The 16,824-nt window shown below is 45.9% G+C and overlaps 2 protein-coding genes across 18 annotated transcripts in view; one reads left to right on the top strand and one right to left on the bottom strand.

Annotated features, from left to right (window-relative positions):
• AK2 (adenylate kinase 2) overlaps positions 1 to 16,824 on the top strand; it is a 436,257-nt gene that overhangs the window by 134,779 nt on the left and 284,654 nt on the right. The gene's annotated exons all lie outside the window — the stretch shown is intronic.
• Positions 1 to 16,824, bottom strand: part of MACF1 (microtubule actin crosslinking factor 1) — a 414,929-nt gene that overhangs the window by 204,472 nt on the left and 193,633 nt on the right. For all 17 annotated transcript variants that reach the window (XM_060258444.1, XM_060258431.1, XM_060258437.1 and 14 more), the window contains 10 exons: positions 15,081 to 15,247; positions 14,166 to 14,278; positions 13,192 to 13,298; positions 9,226 to 9,345; positions 7,925 to 8,020; positions 7,180 to 7,307; positions 5,075 to 5,168; positions 4,166 to 4,320; positions 3,221 to 3,515; positions 2,005 to 2,133 (listed from right to left, as the gene is read on the bottom strand). In XM_060258444.1, coding sequence (XP_060114427.1) covers positions 2,005 to 2,133; positions 3,221 to 3,515; positions 4,166 to 4,320; positions 5,075 to 5,168; positions 7,180 to 7,307; positions 7,925 to 8,020; positions 9,226 to 9,345; positions 13,192 to 13,298; positions 14,166 to 14,278; positions 15,081 to 15,247 — 1,404 coding nt within the window. The remainder of the gene's footprint in view (positions 1 to 2,004; positions 2,134 to 3,220; positions 3,516 to 4,165; positions 4,321 to 5,074; positions 5,169 to 7,179; positions 7,308 to 7,924; positions 8,021 to 9,225; positions 9,346 to 13,191; positions 13,299 to 14,165; positions 14,279 to 15,080; positions 15,248 to 16,824) is intronic.

Genomic DNA, 16,824 nt, shown 5'->3' with positions numbered 1-16,824 from the left:
GCAGAGGCCCAGGACGCCCGAGGCACGCCCAGGCAGCCCAGCCCCGGCATGCCTCTCCCGGGTGTCCGGGGCTTTGAAGGGGGGTGGAGCCAGGGAGGGGTGGAACCCAGGAGGGGGGAAGGACGGGGACGGGAGGGTAAAAGGGAGGGAGGCGGGAGGTCGGGGAGGAAGCTGGCTGATACTTATTGAGGCTGCCTCCAGAGAGAGAGGGACAGGAGCCACTGCACAGCCAGAAGGGGAACGGGGGCCTATGGTGAAGTAACCTGGCTCCCACCCCTGTTTCTGAGACCTTCGGGGAACACCCACAAAGTACCCGAGGGGGGCCGCTCAGGATAGAGGGACGATGGCTGCACCGGAAGACCAGGAGAGGCGCCCGGGGTGCGACAACGTGGTGGAGAATGCGGGCACCACCCCAATCCTAGGGCGGCCACGCCCCCACATTCCGGCCCCGTACCAAGAAGCAGTTACGGCGCTTCTTGGGGTCTGCGGGCTACTACAGTAAATTCATCCCCAACTTCGCGGTGGTGGCCACCCCGTTAACGGACAGCCTGCGGAAGACGTGCCCGAACATCCTCCAGTGGGGACCGGCCCAGGACGCAGCGTTTGAGACGCTACGCACCAGCCTCTCCTGCGACCCTGTGCTGCGCAACCCAGACTTCTCCCAACTCTTTGTGTTGCACACTGATGCTTCGGGGACCGGGATCGGGGCGGCCCTGCTCCAGGGGAGCCCCGGGAACGAACGCCCGATGTTATTCATCAGCCGCAAGCTCCTGCCCGCCGAGCAGGCGTACTCCACGGTGGAGAAGGAGGCCCTGGTGGTCAAGTGGGCCGTCAGGGCATTGAAGTTCTACCTCACCAACAACCCATTCCGATGGGTGGTGGACCATGTCCCCCTGCTGTGGATGTCAAGGATGAAGTATTCCAACGACCATGTCCTCCGATGGTATATGTCTCTTCTCCCCTTATCCTTCACAGTGCACAATCAAGCTGGGGCGGACCACCGCGTGGCCAACTACCTCTCCAGGATCTTCGAAGAGGAGGCCAAGAAGCAAGGTACACGGGAGGCGGGGTGTCCCACCCGGCCTGGGCGAGGACTGTGCGAGGGGGACACCCCTACGCTCGCCAGCTGTTCCCCCCCCGTCGCCGCCCCGAGAGCTTCCCACGCCTCCCCAAGCACTCACGGCAGCCCCACCGCTCACCTGGGCCGACGGAGCTCCAATGGCAGCCCGAGCAACACCCCACAGCCAACGTGCTCGTCTCTGGGTCCGAGGAGCGTGGCCAGAGCAAGATGTTGGGGAGCAGGAGGGAGAAGCCAAGCCCCGTGCTGGGCAAAGAGGAGGAGAGCTGCCTGACCCGTGGCGGCGAGAGACGCGCAGCCCAGCACGCTGCAGAGGCCCAGGACGCCTGAGGCATGCCCAGGCAGCCCAGCCCCGGCACGCCTCTCCTGGGCGTCCGGGGCTTTGAAGAGGGGTGGAACCCAGGAGGGGGGAAGGACTGGGATGGGAGGATAAAAGGGAAGGAGGCAGGAGTTCGGGGAGGAAGCTGGCCGGTGCTTATTGAGGCTGCCTCCAGAGAGAGAGGAACAGGAGCCGCTGCACAGCCTGTGGTGAAGTAACCTGGCTCCCACCCCTGTTTCTGAGACCTCCGGGGAACACCCACAAAGTACCCGAGGGGGGCCGCCCAGAATAGAGGGACGATGGCTGCACCGGAAGACCGGGAGGGGCGCCCGGGGTGCAACAGGGTGCATAACCTCCAGTGGGAACACCCTTGCTTACTCAGATTCATCTCACATTCTCCATGTTACATCAGACAGTGACTGCATCGAAAAGCCCTCTCCCCCAGAAGCTGAAGCACGGTGCCTTCCCTTCCCCAGGCCAAGAGCAAGTCCACTTTCTCTGAGTCTTTCCTCACGTGGCCTTCATCCTAATAGTGGTTGCTTTGCCCTCTGCATCTCTACCTCTTCTTCAAAGCAGGGTGAAATCTGCCACTGCTTTGTCTACTTACCTCATACAATCGGGCCTCTTTCACACTGGAGCCAAGGTCTTCCACACTTGTGTGAATGTGCCGCTGAACCTCCAGCTGAGATTCCACACTCGGCAAATCACTTCCCCACTCAGCCCGCTCCAGCTTCATCTGAAACCAGCACAAAAAAAGGATAAGTCAATCAGCATTGCACAGAAAGCCCTTCCTCGCTCACTGCTAGCTACAGTCTCTTTTCATACCTACCAGCGTCTGCCAGGTGGTGGCTTTCCTCCCTAAATAGAGGCCAAGTCTTGTGCCAACATTATATTCATTTATTTACTTCATTTGTACTCCGTCTTTCTCCCCAGTGAGAGCACAAGGCGGCTTACAACATTCTCATCTCCTCCATTTTATCCTCACAACAACCCTGTGAGGTAGGTTAGGCATACAGTGTGTGACTGGCCCAAGGTCACCCAGTGAGTTTCCAAAGCACAAGTGGGGATTTGAATCCAGCACTGCACCACACTGGCTCCTTCTTTCTCTCTGTCCCATCTCAGTATATGAGCACATTTTGGCAACATTAGCAGGCATGGGGCATGTTCAACTTTCATAGGGCATGCAAAGAAGCATTGCTGGCAGCTGATTCCCAGTGGTGCAACTCCCTTCATGAGGAGGGTCTCCACAACCAAAACCAGAGCATATTTTAGAACCAATATAAGTCTTTTTTCTATTTGGCCAGATCACATCTGGAGGATTTCAAGCAATCTTACAGTAGTGTTTTTCCCTACTCTTAAATTAACAAAATTCCCTCTTAGTCTATTTGATACTATTTTTATAGGCTTTAATGTGAGTAAAAAGCCACTACCTGGATGGTGCAGGCTAGCCTGATCTTGCCAGATCTCAGAAGCTAAGCAGGTTGGCCCTGGTTACTACTTAGACCACCAGGGTTGCTACACAGAGGCAGGCAATGGCAAACCACCTCCATTTGTCTCTTGCCTTGAAAACCTTTCTGGATTGCCATAAACCTGCTGTGACTTGATAGCATTTCCCACCAAGTAAAATGTTACCACAAAGCCAAATATAAAACCTGTCACTCTTCCTTCCATATATCTCCACTGCAACAGCTGAAAACCAGCACAAAGAGGCAGCCAATCAAAGTCACCCAGTCTGGATATGGGCAGAAAAGGTCCCCACCCCACCCCTCGCTAGCTACAGCCTCCCCCCTGCATGTTTCCCCCATTTATGTCACCCAACCCACCTGCATCTCTTCCACCCAAGAGAGCAGCTCATACACAAACCGGAGGCTGCCCTCATCTTCTGAGGACGAAATAGCCACCAGCTCTGTGCGGGTCATTGGCTTCCGGAACCAGGAGGTAGAGGCGGTGGTGGCTGTGTGCGTTCCCTTCAGCAAGGGCTCGGCCTTAAGGTGCATGGTGTTTAAGGAGGAAGGCTGCAGCAAGTCCCGGGAGGAAGGGGAAGAAAAGTGCCCCTTCCGGTAAAGATTGGTGCATTCCAGCCTCAGAGTAACCAGCTCATCTTGAAGCCGGACAATCCTGGGAGAGAGCCAAGAAGAAAGAAATCAGACTGACAGCATTGAGGCAGCAACTGAAGGGAGCAGAACCTAGACACATGTGAGCCAGAATCTCCCTGCCACTTCTGTCCATGGTTAAAAAATAACTGCAGGGTGCTTTCAGAAACGGGTTGGATATCTTTGCTGCAGAAAGCATAAAAGGAAGGTTTTCATCTCCTGTCTCATATATGGGCTTTGGGGATTCTTCTCTCCCTTAGAGATTTATGGGGATGGGTGGGCACAGAGATGCATCCCAGTGTAATTTCCTTTAACTATACCATCAAGCCTACCAACAGGCAAGGCAAGGTGCCATCTCATGCACAGGAACCAGGGTGCCTTTAAGCACAAGATAGTGGGAGGCAGAGAGATACTGGGCCAGGAGGAATCTACTAGGAAGACCACCTGGGTGATCTTGATTGGAGCAATAGGAACTGCACAAGAGCAGAGTAAGCTCTGGAGTAGCTCCCGTGCATTGCCACTAGGCTTGGGCAGGAGAACCTGGTGGAATGGGCTCCATAGCAAGACAGGCCTGAAATCAAGCTCAGCTTCCCCCCCGCCCCTCCCCCAGTAGTACCATGACATGCTATCTGCTGAACAGCCAGCCCCAACAAGGTGCACACCAGCACCCCTTACTTGAAGACCAGCTCTTCCAGCTGGTAGTAGTTTTCATCCCGGAGTATCTGAACATCTGCCTGGAGTTGGCGGATGAGCCCTTCACACTCCTGGAGGTACATGACAACATCGGATTCATACTGCACTGGCTGACCTGACTCCAGGTGTGCTTCATCCTGGAAGAAAGAGGAGTCAAGGTTATTATAGCAAGATGCTGGACAATACCCTAGATAAGTAAAGATGATGAATCTGCACACTTTTATTTTTTAAGTGTTCCTTGTGAGCCTCAACTAGCCAACCAACAGCTGAGATGGTATGATGTCATTGCATGTTCACCAATATTTCATGGGGAAGAAGTTTAATGTCATGGAATGTTCACCAATATCCCAACTGATCCATAAGAAGAAGTGAGTAACTTGACATCAACAGTGTTGGTGGCTGTGAAAGGTTGTCAGTTCCCTGATATAGAAATGGGCAAGATTATACACTTGGAAAGGAATAGGTACAAGACTATACACCTGGGGGACAGATGGGACAGAGGGGACATTAAGGTCTGAGGAATGGGATGCAGAGCTGGAACAGTAACAGCAGAATGGGAAACAAGAGATGGATGGCAGAAGCCGCTGGAAAAGAGGGACTAAAGAGAACTCCAGGAAACCTCACTCACTTCCAACAGACACGAATGAGTAAGGAATACAGCTAAGTCTGGGAGGTTTGGAGGCTGTGGAAAAGAGTCTTCAGTCTGGTATACTGATCTGAAAGAAACCAGACCTGACAGAAGGCCAGTTCTTTTTCCATTATAGAATTAGTTGATTTTCACTTGCCTGTATTGGTGGGGCAGAGGCCTAAAGGTGAGCATTCTTTGGCAGCAAGCATGGCCTGAAGGAAGCTTAGAGAGATTCCAACCAACAAGGAAATGTCAATACTCACTGCCTGCAGTGTGTTTCTTGCCAGGGTGAGTTTTTCTTCACAGCTGAGAGTCCTGTTCTGAATTTTGTTTGCAATCTGTAGCAGCAATTCCAATCTGCATGAGAGAATCTGCCAGTTAATACAATCTTTATTCTCTTCCTACAATTAAAAACTCATTACTGTTTTTTTATTCTACTATTCTCTCTTTAATTCAAAAGAAAATTCAAGTTCCATCCAGCAATTCCCCCTGTTCAAGCAAACCTTCAAAAAACTTTTACTTCCGCTTTAGCACCTTCAGTATCCACATCTACACAAGTGGTCTTGTTGTAGTCAAGTGACTAATAGAGATTATGTTGACCCTGAATTCAAAGCTGATGATGGGGAACAAGGCTGATGTTCTAAGGGGAACTGTGTTGCTTGCTCTGAAGAGATAGGTAAGAATTTGGGAGACTTTTTGGACCCAACCCTTTTGTTAAAAAAAAACCCAAATTAGTTTAAGGGCCAAAAAGTAGAGGTTTTTTCACTTTACATTTAATGGAGAAAGTGATCTTCCTTTTTAGGCTCAGCCTAACTAACTCATGTTGATCCATGCTACAGTAAACTTGAGGCTAGATTATTGTCATGTGTTCAATATGGGGCAGCTCAGTAGTTTTAAATGATTAAAAGTGTGAGCAGCCTAATTTCTTATTGGGGTTAGCCACTTTGAACACTAATTCTGCGGTCCTTATGCCCATTGCCTATTTGTTTCTGAGTTCAATTCAAGGGAATGGGGTTCTGTTTTTTAAAGCTCTTCATAAATTGGGACCCATGTTCTTGAAGGATCATCTCTCTCCATTTGAACCCATACGGCAATTCTGCTCATCTCAGCAAGGGCCTGGAACTCTTTAGGTTGGAGAAACGATGACTGAGGGGTGACATGATAGAGATTTACAAGATTATGCATTGGATAATGGGCACTCAATTAAATTGCTGAGCAGTCGGGTTAGAATAAAAAGGAAGGACTTCTTCACCCAAAAAGTGATTAACACATGGCATTCACTGCCACAGGTGGCAGCTACTAGCATAGATGGCTTCAAGAGGGGATTGGATAAAATATGGAGCAGAGGTCCATCAGTGGATATTAGCCACAGGGTATAGATGGAACTCTTTGTTTGGGCCAAGTGATGCTCTGTATTCTTGGTGCTTTTGGGGGGGGGGGCACAATAGGAGGGCTTCTAGTGTCCTGGCCCCACTGATGGACCTCCTGATGGCATCTTGTTTTTTGGCCATTGTGTGACAGAGTGTTGAACTGGATAGACCATTGACCTGATCCAGCATGGCTTCTCTTATGTTCTTATTAACTGCCAAAGCCCAATCCCAGGTCTTCACTGATGCAAACAGACTCTATAGCAGGAAACAGCCTTCTCAAGGCTGTCAAGGAAGACACCCTCTCTTACAGTTTTTAGGAAACAATTCCACCTTGCACTGCTGAAGATGGCATTTGAAAGTACTGGATTTGTATCTTGCTTTGCAAATATACCGTATTGGTTTTGCTGTTTGGAATTATGGCTTTATTGTAAACTGTTTTACGCCCTTTATTTTGGAGATATGCAGGACAGAAGTTTTTCTTGGAAAAAAATACATTAATTCATTGTTATAATTGATCTTTGTAGCTCTGAAGTAAGGATTTATAAATTGGGCCAAGACAAGTGACTCCACTCTGCTGTCATGCTGCCAAGCAAGTGGGCAATAAAAAAGTATGCTCAGCTTGAGAAGGGTGGGATTTAGTCTATTATGCAGATTTTCTTTCCAGTGTCCAGGGGATGCATCCTATTAGTGCCACTTCTCCTGTTGCCAGAGCTCAGATTTCCACAGGTTTACAACAATGCTGATTCTGCACAACCCTTTCTTCCACAACACAGGAGGATGTTCCTGGTGGACTGTATATTTAAAAATTAAAAGTTAATTAATGTCCTGCATTGATTAACTGCACTCATTTCAGATATCCAGGAACAGGATAGATAGTTGCTTATTTTGAATGCCACTTTATGAACAAAGCATTTTACAGCTGCAGTTACAGTTGTCATTCTCACATCAACCTGGGAAAGACTATTATTCTTCATATCTAGCTAGAGCTCATCACTCACCTTTCCACTGCTGGCCGTAGTAATTTCTCACGCTCCAACATCTCTATTATGAGCTTGCCCCATGCCTCTTCCACTGTGTTGGGATGATATCCCTGGGACAGCTTAATGCGGCCAAATTCAATCCAGGTCTGAAAAGCACAAGGGGAAAGCATTTGGTGTCTATGGTCCATGGTGACATTTTTGGGCCTTGCCACAGATATCTTGGTCAGCCAGACAAGATGGGTGATCTGTCTGCTTTTTGCTGGGACTAAATCCACTCTAACATGCACACTGGGGGGAGGTGGGGAACCCAGTCATTTTTAACCACTCAGTTTTTTAAACCTTGTTTTTCCAGGTTAAAAAAAAGCATTAGGTCTCTTATGCAGAATAGGGAGAGCTCTCCCTGGGGTTATCAAATTAACCTCTGTCATCTTACAGTTACCAACCACTCTATTCAACTACAAGGTCAGTGTAAATTTTAGTCCCATTCTAGGACTGACCTTGCCACTACAGAGCAAGGGCCTGGGGTGGAATTAAGGGCAGCTACGGACAACCTTGCTCATCAGAAATGAGACACATGGAAGAACACATGTAAGTCCCAAAACTTAACGTGTTCTGTTAATTAATTAAATCATATAAACAAAATAACAAGTCGATGGGGAGAAAAACATGGTTTTTAATAGAAATGTTTAAGGGCAAAGCTAACGCTGTGGATTTTTAAAAAACAAAACCAAAATTATTCATCCCAGCCCATCCAAAATCATACCTCCAGCAGTTTATACAGCTCCTCAATATTTCTTTTTCCTTGCTGTTTTGCTGGGATCTCTGTTTCTTTGAAGTGTATGTACTGGTTATAAAGTGCCTGCAAGAATTGAGATACAAGGAGAATCAACCCCACAGTTCTCCTATTTGCTCTGAGAAAATAGCAAGCATCTTCACCCACTGGGTCTCTGTAAGTGTTCATCTATGGTAGCAAATAGCAAGCGATACTGCAAGGTTCTCGGGCCATGGAAACAGTTCCACCTGAATCCTCTTTGAAATCTTCTGGACTGAGAAGACTCTGTTCCCTCCCTATGGGATCCTCCACAGACTTCTTCTACCAACATTCAGGGCTCAAGGGCATTTTTGCAAGCTTTTATTTTTTGTGCTGACATCTGTATGCCCAGTGAAGAAGGACCCTCACAAAAATCGCAAGTTCTTCTTCGATTTTTGTAAGGACCCTGGATTCTAATCAAAGCTGTACAACCTCAGTCAATGGCCTCCAGAGAAATGGGCAGCCCCTTCCCCCATGCACCACAGAAAACAACTACTCATGGCAGGTAAGGAGATCTGCAATCTTCTTGTGTTTTCTGAAAGCCTAGCTCATGTGAGCAGGAATTTCTCCCTGAGGATCCAAATAACTCAGACAATCTCATCTTCACTTCCCAACCTCTGCGACACCAAGCACTTCAGCTAATCACCACTACTGACTCCCTTCCTGCATTATCAGAGATTCCTGAGGGATTACTGCATTTCCAGTTTTACAGACAGGCAGACCAAGGCTGGTTTGTAGGTGGCTGTGTCTTGACATACAACCTGTCTACTCCTGAGGGCTTCTTTGCACACCCAGCCACCAGCAAGTGTTACCTTGGGGTTGTTTCCCAAAGGTAGCCACCTCTGTCTACACGAGCAAGGAATTCAGAGCATTTCAGCCACCCACACTTGTTTAGTTCATTCTCAAGTTCCTGTTTCTCTGAACACTGTGACCCCTGCACACCACAGGGAATACAAACCTGGTTACTGTTTTTATACTCAAAGAGTTCTTGCAAACAGCAATTAATTCTTTGCAGCTCAGCATGGGATCTACATACACAAGTAAGAGGTTGGATGCTTCTTGCTCTGTAAGTGGTTGTGTCAACAGTCTGAGCTAGGATTTGCTCCCAAAGTCCCATACTTAAACACCACCCAAATTTCCCCAGGACCATCTTGGCCACATGGGTGGGAGAGAGACTTCCGGAAAGCATTTGCAAAAGAGTTAGCTGCATTGCAAGTAAATAATGTTCTGGAGAAAATGCATCCAAAGCCTACCTTGAGCTCTACAGGGTTTTGGGGAAAAGATTTGTCAGACATCATTATCGTGTGCTGCTTGATCCAGGAGACGAGCGATTCCACCTGGTTCTGATATTCGAGCCACCGTGTGTCCACCTCCTGTGGAAAGAAGAGGGAGGAGGATCATTCACACAGAATGTATTACTAAAGGAAGCTGCCCCAAATCAAGAACAAACAAATAACAAGCTGAGAAAAGAAGAAGCATTAAAACACATGTTTGTGCTGCCAAAAGATGGCTCCTGACCAACTGCGGGGAAATAAAGGCAAAAGCTAGACATCCAACAAAATCAGAAAATCAATGCACGCAAGTAAATCATAAAACCACATGGTGGTATAACAGACTAACTACTCCAGAATGCAAACAGGGGATCATATTTGAATGTTTTCTTACATTTAAAAGGTTTTAGACATGGGGAAGTATTTTTTAAAAATGACACACACACACACACACACACCCCAAAACACACACACACAACATATAAATGGTATTTTCTATCCTTCCAGCACAGGTCTTTACCAACTCATTCTCCTGCACAGGCTGTTTAATTCTGGGTGTGGGCTTTCATGTGCAGGCACTCTTCATCAGACAAACTGGAATGAAACTGATCAGTTCATACATATAAGGCAGAGTATGGACTGGTAAGTTGCATTCCAGTGTGTCTGAGGAAGGGTGCCTGCACACAAAAGCTCAAATCCTGAACAGAACTTGGTTGGTCTTAAAGGTGCATCTGGACTCTGTTGCTTCTACCCACCTGGATCCTGCATAGGCAGCAGGCATGTTAAAAGCCATCAAGTCACTTCTGACTTATGGTGACGCTATGAATTAATGTCTTACAAAACATCCTGTTGTAAACAGCCTTGCTCGAGTCTCACAAATTGAATCACTGGCAAAGACAATAATGCTAGGAAAAGTTGGAGGCAGCAGGGAAAGAGGAAGTCCCCACATGAGATGGCTTTTTTAATAGAATCAATCCATCTAATGTTGGGTCTTTCTCTTTTCCTGCTGCCTTCAACTTTTCCTAGCATTATTGTCTTTCCAGTTACTCTTGTCTTTCACAATGTGAACGAAATACAACAGCTTCAGTAGACAAGGTCTCATTCTCACAAAATGAGGTAATAAAGGAGAGTGCTGTTAAAATGCTAGCAAAAAGAAAACTACAGGAGATGAGATCTTATACTGAACAATGTTTAATTAGGATTGGCTATATATTATTGAAGATGCTTAAAAGTCCTTTATTGATTTAGTTCTCAGAGTTGGAACTTCTCCCCATTGTCCCTGGACATGTGGTCAAGTTGAGAGTACCTTTGTGAAGGTTTAGTCCTTCAGGACTTGACCCTTTCTGGACAAAAAGATTTTTGCTAGTATTTTAAAATGCTAGCAAAAAGAAAACTACAGGCGATGAGATCTCCTGTAGGGGCAAATCCCAATCATAAAGTGCTCCAGAGTTTAGTTATGCAAACAGCTCTGGAAGAAATAAGAACAAAAGGTTTGACATCTCATACCTTGCTAGAATATCACACCTGAACAGCAGAGACTGGGTCAGCCCAAATGCTAAATAGTAATTTCTTCCTCTTGAAGCAGGAAAATCATGAATGACCCCAGAGGGGGATGGACATGCCAAGGGGAGATTATATATTTTCAGGACACAAGGATGACACTCTCCTGTCTTTTAGCTTTTGTCCAGGAAGGGTCGGGTCCCGAAGGACTAAACCTTCACAAAGGTACTCTCAACTTGACCACATGTCAAGGGACAATGGGGAGAAGTTCCAACTCTGAGAACCAAATCAATAAAGGACTTTTAAGCATCTTCAAGAATATCTAGCCAATCCTAATTAAACATTGTTCAGTATAAGTTTAAATGACTGTCTGTTTTCACCTTGTTTTTATATCCTAGCTCAGCCTGATGCATGAACAGACAACATGTATCTTTATTTTTGATTATTATCAAAGAGTGGCAAAGGGGAGGGACCATGGGTGAGTTCTCAGCCTCAAAAGAACAAAAGCATGATAGATCATCCCTACGAGTATGAGCAAATCAGGAGATGTAGCAACTAGGCAGTGCTTTCGAGCGGCAATGTAAATACAGTGTGCTAGATGTACAAATCCATCTAGCAGGAGATACTCATTCAGATTTGTTGGTGGCAGTGGTTAGTGTCCAGAGTAAGTTTGGTACTTCCCAGGAGTAAGTTAAAAGATTGGCATCACTAGGTGGAAATGTGGGATGGACATGGAGCTTTTCAAAGCTCCCAGGACTGGAGGGAACAGGACTTGCAAATCCTTCACAGAACAATTGATAAATCACTTCCTGGTATTCTTTTCCCCGCTGCCAAATAGGACTCTCAGCTCCCTGGTTTGGTGAGCTCCTGAGGAGCAGAACAGGGCCCCTCCCTGGATGGATCTGTACTTCTAGCCCTCAGTAGGCAAGCTACAGTAAATCATAGCGAGTATGTCACAGAGCTCATTTGGAAGCTGATGAGTAGGTGCAGATAGATGAAAATAAGTTCTTTTTTTCCCCCTCCAAGGCATCTCATCCCGATAAATTATTTAGGATGGTTTGAAATCTGATGACTCCTAGGATGGATTCCTTAGGAGACAGGAATTTGGCCATATACAGTGAATATTTTGAGAGATTCTCTGCAGATATAATTTTTCTGATCCCACATGATTTGAATGCTAACTTGAGAACAGAGGGGTTGGGAACACCTAATCTAGTTGTTATGGACAGATTCAAATCTATCTTTCCGACGGATGCTGGCAGAGTTCTTTTTTGTGGTTGTATTTTTTGCCCCACTGGAGAAATTAACCTGCTGCCTGTAAATTACAATAGGTCCTCTTTCTTCCCGGGTAATAAAATCTGGCCAAGAGTATGTTTAACATAATGAATCAGTCCATAACAGAGAGAAGTCTTTCTGGCCCTTTGAACAGGGATGTTACTATACTGAAAAAAGCCAGTTATCCAAGGATGGTTCAAACAACTATTGACCAATTTTAAATCTGTGGTTTTTGGGAAAAGTCATTGATTGGGTGATGGAAGGATGCCCTGGCTGATAGATACACACAGAAGCAGGCAATGGCATAGGTTGCCATATGTTGGATACAACTTGACAGCACTTTCCACCACCACTGTACGCTGCCTTGGGTACAAGTTTGTGCAGAAAAGCTGTTGAAAAGCATTGACAAGAAATAGGAACCAGCAAGAAGCAAGGCTTCAATCTGAACGACAGAGGATGGGATATAGTGGTACCTCCATCACAACCGAATCATTGCTAGAAGTACCATGGTGAACACATGCATTCACTCATGCACAATTGCATTCCATGGTGTGCTATGTACCAGGTTTGGAATTGGGTCCCAGAACTGAAAAGTAAGAAAATGGGTCACTAGTTTCTCTACTACCCTTAACTCCTTCCCCACTTCCACTAAGGAGATCAAGCCAGCATATGTACCTCATCCCTCCTCCATTGAACATATGAACATATGAAGCCGCTTTATACTGAATCATACCTTTGGTCCATCAATGTCAGATATTTTATACCTGTAAAAGCATCCCTGACTGGTGGCTGCCCACTTTCCTTTGGACTTCCATCTTCAGTGGACTTTTTAATGAATAAGAGTAACTTCCTTCTTAGCCAGGTACTGCTTCCTCCTTTTCCCCCCCAGTCCACTGCCAAAAGGACAAATCTATCTTTTCTCCTCATCCTGACATATTTTAAAGTATTTGAAGACAATGAAGCCTCTTTTAGAAATATGAATCACTCTCCCTGACATGGTAGGAGACGAGTGTCCATGCTTCCTGATAATTTCAACTAATCTTTCCTGTGTATGCGTATGTACCCCACTACTGCCATTCTATAAAGTGTTTTTGGACTGCCCCACTTCCAAAATTCAGCAGGGCAACAGATGAGATATTCAAACCAGACTGAACACATAGCAGCAGAACTTACTGTGGCACTGATCCCTTCTCCTCCCTCCGGGACTTTGGGAAAGGCATCGTAAATTGAAGACACATAAGTTATCACAGATTTTTCATCAGGGGATGGGACATCCACATCTGAGACAAAAAGGAAGCAAGAAGTCAGAAGAAAGGAAGCCTGAATGCTACCTTCTGTTTTGGTGGCCATGAAGAGAACTGCTCTTCACACACAGCAGATTTAGAGGATATTGGTTTTCCTAGGCCATTCACCATGCCAGGCTGCAGGTGGTAACCCATTCAAACCTTCAGCACGCCAACATTAAAAAAAATGCACTCTGTGCACATGGAAAACTACCAGGATGGAGAGACGGCAAGTTTAGAATCCTCCAATATGCTCATTTGTTATTTGAAGACAGCTTTTTATCCCTCACAGGGTAACAAGTGGACATGCAAACCTCCCCATCACACAGTTCTGGGGGTTTCTAGAATGGGCTCTGCCTCTACAGAGAAAGCGAAATAGATCAGCTCTAAGATTTGATATTCAGCTGGACATTTTCAATACAAACCTGAATGGATTAATCAGTGCAGATCTTTTTTACTATAAGCAATCCAACAGATGATCTCATATCCAATTAATTGTGTAGATCCTAACCTCTTATTGCTTTGTTCAGAAAAACATTAGTCATCTGGGCAAGGACTGGCTCAGCCTATACACCATTAATTTTCCTCTGTGCAGAGGCATAAACCTGAAATATGGTACCTGGATTTTAAAGACTGGCTGGCCTACTCAGAGACAACATGTCATTTCAGCACAGAGTTGCCATCTAATCCTTCCTCAGAGAGAGCCAATGTGAAGGGAAGTCAGATCTAACCCTTCAAATGTGATGTGGACAGGGTTTTTTCTAACAAAGATCTCTAGACCCATATGAATCCTTTGAATTCCCTATGGAAGGCCATATCACAACCCTGAAACCACACCTTTAGCCCCACAGCCTTCCCCCTCACCTTCTGCATCCAGCAACCTGGTTACCCCAAGCCGCTCTGCAATCTCAAAGGCTTGCTCCAGATTCTCTCGGCCACTCTGAATCTGCACCCTTTCCATATCCACAAGATCTGGCCTGCAGGAAACAACAAAAAGGTGGTGAGTTTGCAAGCTGATGCTGCCTGAAATTTCTGCTAAGGCAAGAAGAAGAAGAGGACATCCCTCCTCAATCCTCTGGAAAAACATTTTGTAGTTTAAGACATCCGAACTACTTAAAAAATCTGAAAATTTCAATCTCTCCCCTTCACAACAGGGCAATCAAGGTGTAACCCAGGTTCCTAAGCAATTCCCTAAAAAGTAAAAAACGGATATATTTTTCCTCCAGGGCACCAATTTTGCAAGAAAGTCTGGAAAGACAGGCTTCTGCAGCAATCCTAAGCAGAAGTATGTCCCATTAATCAGTAGGATGTACTCCTAGGAAAATGCTCTTAAGATTCCAGTCTTTGTCTCTCTCTCTCTCTGCAGTCTTTGTCTCTCTCTCTCTGGAAACAGGGATATGAAATGAATATGAAGCTGAACTAGCCACACAGATATCCCACAGATTACTGGACAAGCAGGAACACAATACGTTTTTGTTCCTAGTATTTCAAATTTGGAGCATAAAATTTGGAACATGAAATTTACCACAAAACCAAACCCAACATTCCACTAAAGACTGAGTCAAGTGACATATGGGTAGAATGTTTAGCTGTGGAACTGTTTTAAACCTTGATTGTTTTTAGGATCCACAACGGCCAAGCTTCAACTGGAAATTCCCAAACTTGGGATTCACGCTTCCATCAATTCAAATTTTACAGAACAGGTCATGTTACCTCTAGAACTTTTTGTACCTCTAGTACAATTTATGGGGTCCTGCTACCAGGGGATGTGACTCATACCTGTATCTGTGGATAATTGCGTTGAACATCTTTCCATCGCTCCAGCAGGATGAGAAATTGGTGCACTTCAGTCCCACATAACCTGCTGTCACTTTTTGGGTCCATAGAAGGAGCTTCTCTTTGGCGGACATATCTCCAGACTCGCCGCTAATGTAGATGTCAGAGATCTGGAAGAAAAGAGGACCACACAGGTGAGTAATAACCCCACTTGGAGCAAGATGGTGCAAGGCATGAGGCAACAGCATTTCAGCAGTTAGCAAGCTCTGTAGAAGACAACAACCTCACCCGCACAGAGTGCTGTGGGAGTGAAGCTACCTGCTTTGGGCATGAAGTTCTGGTAGGAGACAGGAGGATGCAAACCAACATGAAAACTCTCCCACAAGCCGCAATGCACACTGGTGCAATCTTACTTCATTTCAGCAAGCATGAGGTTTATGGAGATGACTTTCCTGGCTGAACATGTCCCATGAAAGTTGTGGGGAGGGTGACATTTGGACCTCTCATCCCAGGCACCAAATTTCTTGAACCAGTTCTGAAACGTATAGTAAGTAGTTCCCCTTACTAGAGATTGTTGCAGCAGATACTTGGACAGCACCTTCCAGAATCAAGGGCTATTTCTCCAGAGGCTTGGTGTTGTATTTTTTTACTATGCTTTTGAGAACATTTGAACAAAAAGGCAGGATACGAATTATGGAAAATGAGACAAAAAGCAACCCAGTGGTCAAGATATCACAGTTGACATCCTGGATAGGGAGGGATTAACAGGCTGATTTCCCCTTCCTAAACCCAGGCATTTCAACTGCCCTCCACTACCTGCAGACTGACTCAACCAACTGAGGCTGGAGTGTGCCATTAGCGGAGAGAAGAGGCGGCATGCTACAGAAAACCTCAGTCTAGATGAAGCCTTGTTTTCCCTGGGACAATGCCCTTCATAATCTATAAATCTGCCAACTTCATTGCAAGCAAAACTACGAATGTGAGCAAAGCTATCCAATCTAATCGGCCCAAGGGAAACTCATTTTCTCATCTCAGCTTATCAAAACACCTGCATTATAAAGCTCTCTAAGAAATGTATCACATATATTTTTAAAAAAATTAAAAATGAAGTCCAATAAAGCTCAGATTCAGAACACAGCCATGAACAAAGTCAGGTGCAAATAAAGCAGCAAAGCTAACAACAACAATAATAATAACACACCACCAAGTAGTGACCAATTAGCAGCAAGCCTTCAAGGAGTTTTCAAGGCAAGAGAGGAGCAGAGGTGGTTTGCCATCGCCAGCCCCTACATAGCAAACCAGGGCTGACCCTAATAGGACTGATAAGATCAAGCATCCATCAAGGGTCTACTGAAGGCCTGGAGGAATAGGCAGGTTTCACAGGGATTTTTTGTTGTTGCAGGAACTCCTTTGCATATTAGGCCACACACCCCTGATGTAGCCAATCCTCCTGGAGCTTACAGTAGGCCCTATACTAAGAGCCCCGTAAGCTCTTGGAGGATTGGCTACATCAGGGGTTTGTAGCCTAATATGCAAAGGAGTTCCTGCTACAAAAATACCCCTGTTCCCATCCTCTTCAAAACAGTTAACAGTGGAGAGCTCAGGCAAGTGTCCCTCAGGACAGCAATCAACATTTGTGGTGCCATAATCAAAAAGGCCCCATACCCTCAACAAATGAAATGCATTGTATGGCCTGTCCCCCAAAGACTGTGTTCTTTTCAGTTACAAGCTAAGCTGGTTTTCTTAC

Source organism: Heteronotia binoei, chromosome 17 (genome assembly GCF_032191835.1).
Source record: "Heteronotia binoei isolate CCM8104 ecotype False Entrance Well chromosome 17, APGP_CSIRO_Hbin_v1, whole genome shotgun sequence".
Lineage (NCBI taxonomy): Eukaryota > Metazoa > Chordata > Lepidosauria > Squamata > Gekkonidae > Heteronotia > Heteronotia binoei.
Note: the sequence above shows the minus strand (reverse complement) of the source record. Positions and strands in the feature narration are given on the sequence as shown.